The sequence below is a fragment of the Mustela lutreola genome, chromosome 1 (assembly GCF_030435805.1).
Source record: "Mustela lutreola isolate mMusLut2 chromosome 1, mMusLut2.pri, whole genome shotgun sequence".
NCBI classification, from domain to species: domain Eukaryota; kingdom Metazoa; phylum Chordata; class Mammalia; order Carnivora; family Mustelidae; genus Mustela; species Mustela lutreola.
The window spans coordinates 67681619-67696800 of NC_081290.1; the positions used below are offsets into that span (position 1 = coordinate 67681619).

Sequence of the window (15182 nt, forward strand, 5' to 3'; positions counted from 1 at the left end):
TGTGACTCTCGATCTTGTGGCCATGAGTATAAGAACCATGTTGGGAATAGAGTTTACTTTAAAAAAATTTTTTAAAAAGTAATGATAATACCAATCAAATGATACAGATTAATTTACGAGTAAATATTTCAACTAAAACTATTCTCCTCTTATTATTAACAGAATATCCAAGGTATCTCCAGGCACCCAATTCAAATTACTAAACCACAGGATTTTAAAGGTAACACATTTCTCTCTACCTTGCTGAAGTCTTGGGTAACATTTCCTAAAAACCTGCAAGTATTTATAATTGCTTTTCTGGATAACTAACTTATTTGTCTTCCTCAAGTTCTCTGTATTTGCATGACCAAGATTTAAATACACATTGAAAAATAAAACACAGCTAAACTGATAAGGCACCTCCCTTTCAGCAGTTTACAAGTTAAAATAGATGATAATTATACAAGGAAAGTAGCTCCCTTCCCACCATTTCTCCCCCACCAACTTCCCAATAGAGAAACAAACAAACATACAATAGAACTAGCTTTTATTAAAGTCTGAAACCTACTGGAAATGTTTATAAAAGCATACTAACACTGTTCTTTCTTCTGAGCTCTTCCACTGAAATGCTGACAGATTTCTAAAAAAGAAAAAGGTCACATCTAAGCAAACTAGGTTCTGTGACCCATCCCCCAACTCCTGCACCCTTGGTGGGGTGCTCCTGCCTCGCTGCTTTGGTCACTACGAAACAGTGAAGCATGACCGGGGTCCTTTTCAAATACACAGTCACCCATAAGCAGGACCCGTGGAGGTGACCATGAGCACCCTTGTCTCCTACTGCCCTTCAAAACATGTGCTATGCATCATAGGACCCCACAGATTCCCCAAACCCTGTCTTCTAGGCGGTGAGGCTCCGGGGGCCTCCAGAACATTCTTACCAGAGTATGTTCAATGGTCCGTGTTTGTTTCCTCACCAAGAATTCTAGACAGAATGTAAAATTTTAACACTAGAGAGCCTACTTTACTCTCAGCAGTACCATTTGCTTTTAAATTATATTAATAAAAATATTCAGAAAAGTCAGAAATCTGGACTCTTGACTTTGGAATGATATTAAACTCCATGTGAGCAATGGCTATGAATCAGCTTATGACCAAATTCACCAAGTACTCTTAAAATAATGTTTCAGGTCTAGAAGGCACGGTGCTCACCATCTCCCCGAGGAGCATGTTCGTTGCCCCCGATGGCTACACCTTCCTGGCAGCAGGTATGTGCAAACCATGCCAGACAGATGCCCTGTGTCACAGTGGCTCACTTTACACGTTTCATGTTTCAAATACTTGGATGGTAGATAATTCAAAGGTGCTTACAGAATTCCTCCTTTAGAGCAAATCCTAAAGCAAATATTTATCTGAAGGAAAGATTTCTTGTGCACAGTAAATAAGAACAGATCTGCTTCGATGGTTCCTCACCTTCTCTAGACCCAAGGTGCCCCCTCATGGTCCCACCCAGTCTGCCCCTCCTTTCTCCTCTTCGCCCTCATCATGCTCGCTGCTCTGCCCTGCTCGCTCCCTGCAGATAGGCTGGCCTCCAGCCTGGACCAGTCCCACCTCATGCCCTCCTGGAACCCCTTCACTGGACACCATCTTGCTCCCTCCTTTGCCTCTTCTGTGCCTTTGCTCCAGTGTCACTTTCTTGAGGAGGTGTTCCTGACCACACTCTCCCTCCTGAGCCTCCTTTCTCGATCTGTCTTTTCCACTTCACTTCTCATCCTCTGACAGACCAGATAACTCATGCACTTTGTCTCCTGCTCCTAGAACATGGGGTCCATGAAGAAACGCCTGTCTGTTTTGTTCACTGTCAAATCCCAGTCACACTGCCAGGCACCTGAAGGCCCCTCTAAACTTGTGATGGACAGGACAAACAGAGAAGTGCCTATGGCCTTCCCCAGAGGTGTTGCGGGCCTCACAGAAGGCAGGATCAGTCCCTTAGACTTGCAGACCCAGGGATGGCCAGTGGCCCTGAGGCCAGAGGACCCTGGCGGGGGGCAAGGGGGGATGTTGCCCTTGATGCTGCAGTGGGGACAGAAGGCTGAGGGCGGGCTGTGGCGTAGGTAGCAATGATGAGGGACGCTGTTGGTAGATTAAGAATTAATGTGGGTTCTGTCCCCCAGACTTTTCACAGATTGAATTGCGCATTCTTACACACTTATCTGGAGATCCAGAACTTTTGAAATTATTCCGGGAATCTGAAAGAGATGATGTATTTTCCACCCTGACTTCACAGTGGTAAGATACATGAGCTCACAATATTATCAGATCTGTAGGAATGCTGACATGATTTTAAAAGCCTGAAATCTTTCCAAGGCTATTTTCACAAGAAGGAAATGATATTTTTCTCTAATCCTTTTGAAAAGAGGAGTGGGTAACTAGAATGCCAAGATTTCCCTAATTATGAAAAAACTGATGGCTCTTCACCAAAAATGCAGCCGATCACTAGAGAACGTAATAGAGATATTGGAAGAGTCTGAGGTGGGAGCGTGTGCTCCTCCATGCGGGTGTGCAAGCTGTAGGGCTGGGCCTGGGCATGTCCTCCCCACACTCCCGCCCCCCTCAGGGCCAGGAGCACATCAGGCTGGGAGGGACAGTCCCTGCCTGACAGTGACCTGCACTCACAGAGAATTCTGGAGGCAGACAGCCTTGGGTTTTGTGGGATAGTTTGGCAGTGTCCTCCAACGCCTGTCCTTGTGTGTCCTCGGTGTTCTTAGCATGTGACTTTTCCTTATCCTGGCTCTGGAACCCCTGCTGCCTCTTGTGCAGAGCGGGCCAAAGAGGGAAGGACTGGGCTCCCCCTGAGACCGCCCTTGCCGGGGACGGGAGTCCTTCCCAGAGCCCTGCTGGAGCAGCGTTATGAGGCTGCAAGGGGGGCTGGTAATGGCCACTCTCTAGTCACAGTAGCCACCAGGGCCAGGTACGCTGCTGCCTGGAACTAAGTCAGTATTCTGCCAGGAGGAAGAAGAGGCACGGCGCCTGCTGTCCATCCCTTCCCTCCATCCCCCTGCAGGCCTCTCCTCCAGGCTGCCCCTCCTGGCGGCCTCCTCACCCATCCCACCTTATCTGGACGTTCGCTCACCTCAGTCACCCTCAAGGCACTGCTCTGCGACGGCTGGCCTCTGTGTTCTTGGGCCACCACACATCCCTCTCTGTCCCCCTCACTGTCTTTCTGAAGGCGTGTGAGCCCTGTGAGGGCAGGGCCATGTCCCCTCATCTGGGTCATCTGACCTGAGAGGGACCCTTACTAGTCTCTCATCAGCTGCTCCAAATGTTTTTAGACTTGCCACAAATGTCTACCTTTCTCTCTTAATCTCAAAAGAGAACCTCGTCTTTTACATGAATGACAAAGAAGGGGGCCTCAGACATGAGCCCCTGAACTTCTTCCCGCTTTGCCTCAGTGTGTCATTGTAGGTCCTCCTCCCAGTCTACAAAGTTTCCTTTCTCAAAAGAGGACGCATCCTCTATTGCCAAAATCAAGAAATCAGGACTGTGCATTGTACATCTCTAGGTAATGCAACACATTTACACATTAGTGTGAATGGCACCTCCTAGAATTGTGTAGTGCACAACCAGTACAATTTTACACAGCAGTCCTCATGTGGATTCCCTTTATTTTCCATTTTTACTCTAGCATTGTTCATTTCCCCTTGTTGACTTGACCTCCCTCTGCCCCCACTGAAAACAACAACTGTCTAGGGTTGCCTTCAGGGAAATCCTATTTTCAACCCCATTGGAGCCCTTTAGTTATTGTTTAGGTACAAAAGAAAGTCTACACTTACTCCTTGTTCTTTCTCACTGCTGGCTTATTCTTGCTTTTTTGAATAAACTTTCACTTTACCCACTTAGGCTTTTCTTCTTCCAGTTTGGAGCCTGGAACTCCTCCCATCTAAGACAGTGACTACCTTTCTTTGGGGTGCAGTCAGTGCTGAGGTCCACAGCTTCAGCACGAGCATGCTCAGGCACTGCCCACCTGCAACCCCCAGTTCAAAGGCTCTGCAGGGGTCAGTCACTGACCCTGGGCACCTCCAAGTCCCATACTCTCTCCTTGCCCACTGCTCTAGGGAGTTGCCCTTCTCCTTGGTGGGCTCCATCGGTTCTGTTTAAAATTGAGATATCATTTACATACCATAAAATTCACCACAAAGTATACAATTTAGCAGTCTTTAATACATCACAAGGTTTTGCAACCATTGCCACTGCCTATTTCCAGAACATTTCCATCCCTCCAAAGAGAAACCCCACTCCCGACTCACATTCTGTCACTCCCTGTTTTTCCTTCCCCCCTGGACATAGCTAGTCTCCTCTGTCTCTCTACATCCGTCTGTTCTGGATTTTTCACATTAATGGAATCGTACAATATGTGGCTTCCTGTGTCTGGCTTCTTTCAATGAACGTAATATTTTTAAGTTTCATCCTTGTGGTTGCAAATATCAGTACTTCATTCCTTTTTATGGCTGAATGGTATTCCACGATCTGGAATCATATATTCTGTGTATTTTGATTTAAACAAGCCAATAATCTTCCATCTGTTTATCCTTTCACAGTTGATGGGCATTAATCCTGCTGTGAACACTCACATACAAGTATTCGCATGAATATGTGGATTCATTTCTAATGGGTAGATACCTAACAGAATCGCTGGTACATAGAGTAATTCTGTGTTGAACTTTATTTTCTTGTGGTAGAATACAATAATATAGGATTTACCATCTTGGCCATTTTAAAATGTACAAATCAATGGCAACCGTATTTAATTTTTTGAGGAACAAAAGAGCGACACGACTTTACAGTCTCACAAGCAGCTGTGGGGTTCCAATTCAGTACTTCCTATTATCTGTGTATTTGGTTCCAGCTGTCCTGGTGGGTGTGAGGTGTTGTCTCCCTGGGGTCTGACTCGTACTCTCTGATGACTGAGTAGGCTCAGCTCCTCTTCCTGCTCATCTTTTGTGCTTTATCTTTGCCTCTTTCCCCTCCTCTGCACCTGGAACAGAGGTGCTGACCCAGCTTCTTCCCCGAAGATGTCTCTTCTTATGTTTCACTCTCCCTCTAGTGAGGATATCACATAATACAGAGTTTTTAAAACATGTAATAGATTTGGTTACATCCCTGCCCTCTCTCCAGAGGTATGGAAAACAAGGACAAGGAAGAAAATAATAAAGATAAAAGCAGAAATCAATAAAATCAAAACTAGGAAAACAATAGAGAAAATCAATGAAACAAAAGCAGATTCTTTAAAAAATCAATAAAATTCATAAACCAACAACAACAGAAAAGAGCACACGAATCATCAATATCAGAGATGGATAGAAGATATTAATACAGATCCCAGAGACATCAAAAGGCTAATAAAGGAATATGAAAAACAACTTTATGCTAAAAAATCCAACAATTTAGGAGAAATGGACCAATTTCTTGAAAACCACAAACTACCAAATCCCAACTAAGGTAAAATAAGTAATCTGAATAGTCCTACAATCATTAAAGAAATTGAATTTGTAATTTATAAGTTTCTGAAAAATAAAGCTCCAGGACTGGATGGTTTCCCTGGAATATTTTACCAAACACTTAAAGAATTAACACCTGGGGGGCCTGGGTGGTTCAGTTGGTTAAACAGCTGCCTTTGGCTCAGGTCATGATCCCAAGGGTCCTGGGATCGAGCCCCCCATCAGACTTCCTGCTCAGTAGGGAGCCTGCTTCTCCCCTCCCTCTGCTCCTCCCTACTGCTTGTGTTCTCTCTCTCTCTCTCTCATAAATAAATAAAATTTTTTAAAAAAAATTAACACCTGATTATATATAGCTTCTTCCTGAAAAATAGAAGAGAAAGGAACACTTCCCACTTCATTCTGTGAAGCTGGTATTTAATATGATGCTTAAACCAAAGAAAATAAACGCTAAATAAATCAACAACAACAGCAAAACCCAAACCCTCTGCAGACCAATATCACTCACAAACTTAGGCGCTAAAACCCTCAACAAAATATCAGCAAGCTAAATCCAGCAATGTCTAAAATAATTATTCACCATGTCCAAGTGGGGTTTATTCCAGGCATTCAAGATTGCTAAACATTTGAAAATCAATTAATATAATCCACATGTAATTAAGCTAAAGAATAAAAATAATGTGATTATATCCATTGACTCAGACAAAGCATTTGACAAAATCCAACATCCATTCATGATAAAAATGCTCAGGGAATTAGAAAGAGAGAGGAACTCCCTCAACTTGATAAAGAGCATCTTCAAAAAACCTGCAGCTAACAGCACATTTCATGGTGAAAGCCTGAATGCTTTCCCTCTAAGATCAGGAACAACTTGTTAGTATTGAATGTTGAAGCTCTAGTCACTGAATGAGGCAAGAAAAAGACACAAATGGTTTGCAGATTGGAAAGGAAGAAATAAAACTGTCTCTGTTTGCAGATGACATAGTTGTCTATATAGAAGTCTCAAAGAACATACAAGAAAAGAGTTCTTTTAACCCCTAGAACAAGGAAGTTCAGCAAGGTCACAAGACACAATAATAACACATAAAAATCCAAGTGCATTTCTTTTTTTTTTTTTTTTTTTAAGATTTTATTTATTTATTTATTTATTTATTTGACAGAGAGAAATTACAAGTACACTGAGAGGCAGGCAGAGAGAGAGAAGGAAGCAGGCTCCCTGCTGAGCAGAGAGCCCAATGCGGGACTCGATCCCAGGACCCTGAGATCATGACCTGAGCCGAAGGCAGCGGCTTAACCCACTGAGCCACCCAGGCGCCCCCAAGTGCATTTCTATAAGCTGACAATGAACATCCAGAAAATCAAAATTAAAAACACAAGACAATTTAGAATCACTCCAGAGATAATGGAGTCATATGCAAAGTATCCAAAGATAATGAAGTATTTAAAAACTTGTTAACAAAGGATGCACAGGATCCCCCTGTGTTAGATGACAGAGGAGCAGGGAAAGCTGTCCAAGACAACCTAGTGAGTGCGGACACACTACACGCGTGCAGCAGAAGACCCAACATGGTAAATGTGTCTAGTCTTCCTAGACTTATATGTAGGCTTAATTCCAACCCCATGAAAACTGAAAGAAGTACTTTGTAGACACAAATTAGCTTAGTTTAGATTTATGTGGAAAGGCACAGGCCCTGGAATAGCTAAAACAATCTTGACAATAAAGTGGGAGGAATCACTACCTGATACGAAGATATAATATGCAGTAATCAAGAGAGTGGGGTGTTGGCAGAGACCAACAGAACAGGAAAGAGAAGCCAGAAATAGACCCACACAAATATGCTCAACTGATTTTTGAAAAAGGTCTGAAGTACTGGGCAGAAAATAATTCTCTTCAGATTCATGGTAAGCTGATCACCCAAAACCCAACTTGAGAAGCTCGTGTCTACATTGGATACTGTTTGTGTCTTTTCTGTATCTTATTAGCTTGTATTAGTTTTTGAGAGAACTTCAAAGATAAGAAGCTTTTAATATTTGCATGATGGTTGCCTCTAATTCCCCACACTTGTGACTTAGACTATAATTAGTTGCTGTGGAAATGATTTTTATGTTCCAAACAGAGGACTAGAATAGCACATGGTAAAAAGCCACAAGATCAAGTATACACTTAAAAATGTTTGTTTCCTGCAAATGTCTTATTGTTTGAAACTCAAAAAGCAAACAGGCAAGTTGATATTCTATTCTGGAAAATTTTTTTTAAGGATTTTATTTATTTATTTGACAGACAGAGATCACAAGTAGGCAAAGAGGCAGGAGGAGAGAGAGAGGGGAAGCAGGCTCCCTGCTGAGCAAAGAGCCCGATGCGGGGCTTGATCCCAGGACCCTGGGATCATGACCTGAGGCAAAGACAGAGGCTTTAACCCACTAAGCCACCCAGGCACCCCTATTGTGGAATATTTAATAACATTTCAAAGACTTACAATTTCCTTGAAAAACTTTTAAGGATACACAGATTACATATAAAAATGGAGATGCAGAACAAGTTTTCTGTAAAGCTGTGATTTGGTCAATGAAATCCTGAGACCACAAGAGCTGGGACCAATCTTAGAATCACAGCCACCAGCTTCAGTATTTCCAAATGCATGTGGAAGACAGCCATTCTACACTGTGGGTCCAAGACAGGCCATAAGGCATCTTTCTACAGGGTAATCATTACATATTTGCCCCATTTCTAACAGTTATTACAAAATGCAGGTGAACACCTTTCCTTATTGGCTGTGCATTCAACTCAACATTTTCAGAGTGAAACTTGAAAAAGAATTTTTCACTGCAGAATATATCCATTTTTCTTCTGCTTAAGGCCTTCTGGGTTGCTTTTCTGAGATATTCTCCCATAAGGCAAGTGTGGTAGATAGTGTTGTGGGCTACTCCCCCTCTCTGGGGAAAGATGGTGCTTCTCTACCCAGCAGATGTCAGACTTGGGCCTGTTACTTGCTTTGGCTAACAAAATGTAAGCAAAAGTGACATGTGTCACTCCTGAGTGGAGGCTTTAAGAATTTGCACATGATTCCTCTTGATTTCTTTTCTCTCTGTCACCATAGCTGGCCACATTGATAGAGGCCACTCTGTCGTCCTGCATTATATATGGCAGAGCAGCCTGGGAGCAAAGCGTAGTGAAGAGGAAAGATAAACTCTCTTTGTTATAAGCAGAAAGATTTGGGAGTAATTTATTATGGCAGCATCACTTTGCCTATCCTAGGATCTATAGGACTTGGTGCCAGAAGTAAGAGGTTGTATAACAAATCTTAAAACATGTGGCTTTAGAGAGGGGTGGCAGGCAATGAGGAGACACCTACTGGAGGCTGGAGGATCGCATTTGGTAAATGGCATAACATTCGGTGAAACTGTCTTTTGTGATCATTCGTGAGGCAAGTGATACCCTAATGAGCTGAGGCTTTAGGCAGAGCGGACCAGCAGAACACTAGGACATGCTCTGGTTGGTCTTGTCTGCATGTGACAAGGTACTGTACAAAACAAACTCAGAGAAGAATTGGCCAGTGTACAAGTAGGCATGAAGGGGAAGAGAAATTCCAGAAAATTGGAGTCTTTAATGCATTTGAATATAGAAATGATTTTCGTCTCTAACTAGTAAAAGATGAATCTGAAAAAGGTTTTGAGCAACAAAGGCCAATTAAAATGTTGCCTTTAGCAAATTAAAGGTGTGGCCTTAATGCCTACTGTTATAGACTCTGAAAGAATCAAGGAGGCACCCAGAAGTTTTTAGTTAGACCACATAGCTCTGGACAAAAAGAGATTAGCAGTGGTTTTCCCACAAACTCCTGCTAAACTCAAGGTACCTGCAGTAAAGCCTAGAGAGAGGATACACCTCCAATTGAATTATGGATGGGTCTGTTGGCACATGGAACTGAAAGAAGTCAAATGGAACTGATTACGTTTCTGAGAGTTGTACTTCCCAGGGGACCACCAGTCTGGACAAAAGAGACGTCGATTGTTCAAGACTTAAACCTGCAACCCTACATCTTCTACGGGAAGAAGTCATCTGGGAAATAGGCTCAACCTCAGGGAGAGAAGATATCTCACTGCCCTCTTATATGTAGCCAAGAAATACAATAGAAGAGGAAATCCCAGGAGATGGATAAAAGGTCATGGAGAGCAGAGGACTAGGAATATACTCTTGGGGAACAGATTCAGGGCCTCCTCAAAGACCCTCTTTCACCCCCAGAGAAGGATCTTCTCAGCACGTACCCAATGAGAATGCTGTGGACCACTGACTGCCTTGCGTCTCACTCTTCCCCTTTCCAGACAGGTGTGTTCGCTTTGGTCATCTCGTGCCACCCAATAGCCATACCTCACCCATGTTCCAGCAAAGAGCCTTGACTTTTTAGCCCATCAGCCTGCAGAGCAAGAGGAGCCACATCAAGACCTGACATAAAGATGATCACAAAATCTTGATGGCCTGCTCAGATGGGACTTTGGATTGTCACCTTCACAAGGGAGAGGAAAGCATGTATGTGTGACCAGAAGGGTGGAAGGTGGTACAATACATTATTATTCAAAAATCCTTGTTTTTCTCCCCAGAGAAAGAGTGTACTTTCTCACCCGTTGACTCTGGCTTGGCTAAGTGACTTGCTGCAGCCAATGGCATGTGAATGGAAGTGATGTTTGTCACCATTGGGTCACACGTGGTTCTCCAGGCTGTCTTCTTCCTCTGCCATGACAGCCATCACTGTTCCAGATACGGGCTGGGCTGCACTCCTGAATCACAGGATATAGGTTACATGAGGCAGAACCTCAGCAGACCCACGGCAGGGGTGCTGGTGAACAAGGACCAGTCCTCTCTCAGGTAGGTCTCTGACTACAGCCTCGCCTGTCCTTGCCACACAGCAGTGGTGCTCTCTGCTTCTTTAGTAAGTTTGTACCAGGCTTCAGTAATCTCTGAGTGCTCTGGGTACTCCAGGCTTACTCCAGGCTGATTTTCCATGACCGCCTAAGATGTTCTATGCCTAGAAGGCCAAGAACAACTTAGAGGGGTTTTGTTGCACTAACAGTGCTGAAGAACCTCCTTGCAACCTTGTGATTTGGGTTCCTGGGGCACACTGCCAGATGAAGGAGGAGCCAACCTTATAGGCCACATCCTCTGGAAAGTTACATGACCCCCTGTGCAACTTTCTTCTGTGCACAACTCACCCTGTACTAGATGTCCTAACATGTGGCTATTTGAGTGGGGCTGTTTTTTAAGTTTTAATTCATGAGACTATTAAAGAATAAATTTCTAGTTAAGATGTAAAAAAAGGAAAGATCACAAGAGACTATTGTTCTAACCCTAACACTAAAACCAAGATTAATAAATTACAAAATTAGTTTTTCTAAATTTACCAGCAAGCTGAGGATATAACTAAGTCAACAGAACTCCAGACAGAGATGAGCCCTTCACAGAAATGAAGAAACCCGAGGCTTTTCTCATCACTAGTGGAGGGCCAGCAGGGGAGGACTTTGTCTTAAAATGGGGAGGAAGAGACCAGCTAAACTTAATTACATGTGGGCTGGTGTGACAATTCTAAAGTGGCCCAGCTACAGAGCCCATCACTTATCATCTCTGTCCCACGAGTCTTCACAGAGGGTCTTGGGGCAGATATCAAAGCTGAGGGCAGGGCAGGTACAGCTGAAAGTAGTCAACTCACAGCATCCCAGGGCCTTCAGCCTCCAAAGGCTGGGTTATGGTGGAAGTCTAGGAGAGCCCACAGCCCTCTAACAGGCATTCTAGTACAGGAGAACTCTCCCACGGTGTGAAAAGCTGGGTGAGACAGGAGGGCAAGGTGAAATTCCTAGCAACCCAAAAAGCTGGCAGCGGATTGGTAACACAAAGTGAGATTGACTATGGTCTGAAACACTGACGGTGTAAACTGTGAAGCTCCGAGAAATCCTGGCAATTGTGCCACTTCTCAGACTGCTGACCCCTGGAAGGGAGATTTCTGGTCCCACTTTCAGAACATTACAAGCCAATAATGAACTGAATCAAACCAAAGTTAAATAAAGTCCAGACCCAGACCAACCACAAATCAAATTGACTTTGCTCCCAGCTCTAGTGACCCAATATAAAAAAGTGGTATATCCTTTTTAGGAACTATGTATGTACTTTAGTCTCTACTTTCCTTTTGTGAAAAATGTCTAGCAAATAATTTTTTAACATTTTAAGACCTAAGATATAAGAAAATGTGCTTACGACCAAGAGAGTAAGCAGCAATATAAGTCAACCAAAGAGATGGCCCAGATGTTGGAACTATCAGAAGAGATTTTTTTTAATTATAAAAATGCCAAAGTATCTAAATGAACAAGTAGACAATATGTGTTAAGAGGTGGTTAATTTTAATAGAGATGTGAAAACAATAAAAGGACTCAAATAGAAATGTAAAAGATGAGATATACAATGGCAAGACCAAAAATCCATAGATAGCTTCACAGCAGACTGGACCCAGTGTAGGAGAGAAACATCAACTTGAAGACAGACCAGTAGGAAGTGTCCCAGATGAAACAAAAAGAGGAAAAAAGTGAAAACCACCCAACCAACCAGAGAGTCCAAGATATGCAAGGCAATATAATGGTTTAACCTGTGTATTTTGGGCATCTTATGAGGAGAATGAAGAGTCTGAAGGTAAAATGGCTGAGAACTTTGCAAAATTTATTAAAGATATCGATCTGCATATACAGAAAGCCCAACAAATCCCTAATAAGTTAAACATGAAGAGAACCACACATTAGGCACATTACAGTCAAACTCACAAACGCCAAAGAGAAAGAAAAAACCCTGAAACCTGCAGAGGGAAAAAGACATGTTATATAGATAGAAGAGTACTGACTTTTCCCAGAAACAGTGGAGACCAGAGGATGAAGTGATGACACCCTTGCTATGCTGAGAGAGTCCATCTAGATTTCTGTATCCAGAATTATCTCCCAAAAATGAAGGCAAAGTAAAAGAATTTCAGATTTACAAAATCTGAACAAACGTGTCTTAGCAGACCTGCTCTACTTTGATACCAAAAGCACCCCTTCAGGCTGGAGAGCATGAGGCCACTGGACCTGGAGCTACAGGCAGGAATAAAGAGACCGGAGACAGTGAGGACAGATACAGAAACTTGCTTAGCTTCATTTTACATAGTTTATTTTAAATATTTTGTATAGTTCTACATCTGACTTATATATGGTTTTGAATTCTTGAAAAGATTTTAAACAGTTTTTTAAGTTTACAGTGTAGAAATAAAATAGAATCTGTATATGAGTGAAACCATAGGATAATTCACTCATACGTGGAATATAAGAAACAGTGCATTCGTGCCCCGTACTGGCTACCGAAAAAAAGAGAGAAAGAAAGAAAGGAAGGAAGGAAGGAAGGAAGGAAGGAAGGAAAGAAAAGAAAAGAAAGAGTGCAAAAGACCATAAGAGAAGGGAGGGAAAAACTGAATGGGAAGAAATCAGAGAGAGAGACAAACCATGAAAGACTCTTAACTCCAGAAAACAAACTGAGGGTTACCGAAGGGATGAGGGTGGGGCTGGGGTCACTGGGTGACAGGCATTAAGGAGGGCATGTAATGTAAAGAGCACTGGGTGTTAATACACAACTGATGAACTGTTGAACACTGCATCTGAAACTAATGATGTACTGTGTGGCAGCTAATTGAATTTAAATTTAAAAAGAAGAAAATGTAAGACATAAAAAGTACAATGGGGAGGAAGGTGAGAATGTGGAATTATGTTATTTCAAGGTTCTCACACTGCCCGTGCTGCACTGTAATTGTATCTCAAGGCAGACTGGCGACTTGAGGATGAGTGTTGTAATTTCTAGGGCAGCCTGTAAAACAATATCTAGACAAGTCAGTGCAGGAGATAAAATGGGATATTAAAAATATGTGGTTTGGGGACGCCTGGGTGGCTCAGCTGGTTGGGTGGCTGCCTTCGGCTCGGGTCGTGGTCCTAGCGTCCTAGGATCGGGTCCCACATCGGGCTCCTTGCTCAGCCGGGAGCCTGCTTCTCCCTCTGCCTCTGCCTACCACTCTGTCTGCTTGTGCTCACTCTCGCTCCTCTCTCTGACAAATAAATAAATAAAATCTTTAAAAAAAAAAAATGTGGTTTGGGGCACCTGGGTGGCTCAGACAGTTAAGCATCTGCCTTCGGCTCAGGTCCTGATCGGAGAGTCCTGGGATCCAGCCCCGTGTCAGGGCTCCTTGTTCAGCGGGGAGCCAGCTTCTCCCTCTGCCCCTTCCCACCACTTGTACTTGCTCTCTCTCTCAAATGAATAAATAAAATCTTTAAAAATAAAAATTAAAAAAATGTGATTCACCCAAAAGAATTCAAGAAAGGAGGAACAGAGAACAAGATGCAAATGGTGTAAACAAAACTAAAATACTGAGATGAGAAGTTTAAACTGCAAAATGAAGACCATTTCTAGAAATAAAAAGACATTTCATGGTGATAAAAGACAAATTCATCAAGAAGGTGTGACCATCCTAAACCTGAATGTACCTAATAAGAGAACTTTAAAAAGCTTGAAGCAAAAATTGACAGAACTAAAGAGAGAAACAGAATGCATTTTACTTATTCAGTCACTGAAACAGCCCTTGCTTTTCCCAAAGCGAAATGTATTTTTAAATGAGGTTCAATAAATATGTAATTAAGATGTCACACTATTACTCTTTAGGAGACACATTATGGCATTGATTTCAAGATACATGCATTGCAAACATCTGGTTATCACACATTACTATTTTTTCCTGGACTCCATGTAGTGCTTCTGTACAAAAGTTCTGCTGCGATGACTGATGACAGTAAAGGCTCCTCTCACTTTGGAGATTTTTTCTTTTCTTTCTCCTTATCCAGTCATTTTCTCCTGAGTGTACTGTTTGATCTTCCAGACTCTTCTAGTAAGAGGTTGAGCGGTTCTGTGGTGTGATTAATTCTTTCCAATATTCCTACAAGAATTGGCAATTTTTTAAAAGATTATTTATTTATTTATTTGACAGAGATCACAAGTAGGCAGAGGCAGGCAGAGAGAGAGAGGAGGAAGCAGGCTCCTCGCAGAGCAGAGAGTCCGATGATGCGGGGCCCGATCCCAGGACCCTGGGATCATGACCTGAGCTGAAGGCAGAGGCTTTAACCCACCGAGCCACCCAAGTGCCCCAAGAATTGGCAATTTTTAAACAACTCAGTGATTTATGGGCCTTCAGAGTTTCCTAAGGCTACCTGTTCTCTAAAACATCCCAGGAATGACATAGGCAGGTTAATGAGCACCGCGAGATGGTCAAGTCCTGTTGATAAGCGGAATCATTCCCAGTGGGAGTGGATTATTCACTGTTTCTTCTTGTCAAAAAGGAGAGTGGCTTTGCGTGTCTGATGACCATGCTCATTTTGCTGCTTTCCCACTGCGGTGCTGAAGACTAGTGCTTCATACAAAAGGGGAATGGGCCGTGGGGGGGAAGCGGTAAATGTCAGCCACCAACCTCTGGTACCACCAGGGACATCTCTGGTCAGCCACAGCCGAGCTCCAGAGTTTGGGCAACACAGAGAGTCACAATGCATGCCTTGCAGGGAGAAAACTAGGAAGGAAGAATTAGGATAATACTCCCTTTAGAGTATTCTGAAATTTTAATGGATTTCATTACATGTAATGCAATGAATAATTTATTCTGGAGCCCCATAGAG

At 42.9% G+C, this 15182-nt stretch overlaps 1 protein-coding gene across 1 annotated transcript in view; it reads left to right on the forward strand.

The window, feature by feature from the left end:
* Nucleotides 1–15182, forward strand: part of POLN (DNA polymerase nu) — a 160226-nt gene that overhangs the window by 98856 nt on the left and 46188 nt on the right. The window contains 3 exon segments of the mRNA XM_059166889.1: nucleotides 163–220; nucleotides 1167–1244; nucleotides 2151–2265. Coding sequence (XP_059022872.1) covers nucleotides 163–220; nucleotides 1167–1244; nucleotides 2151–2265 — 251 coding nt within the window.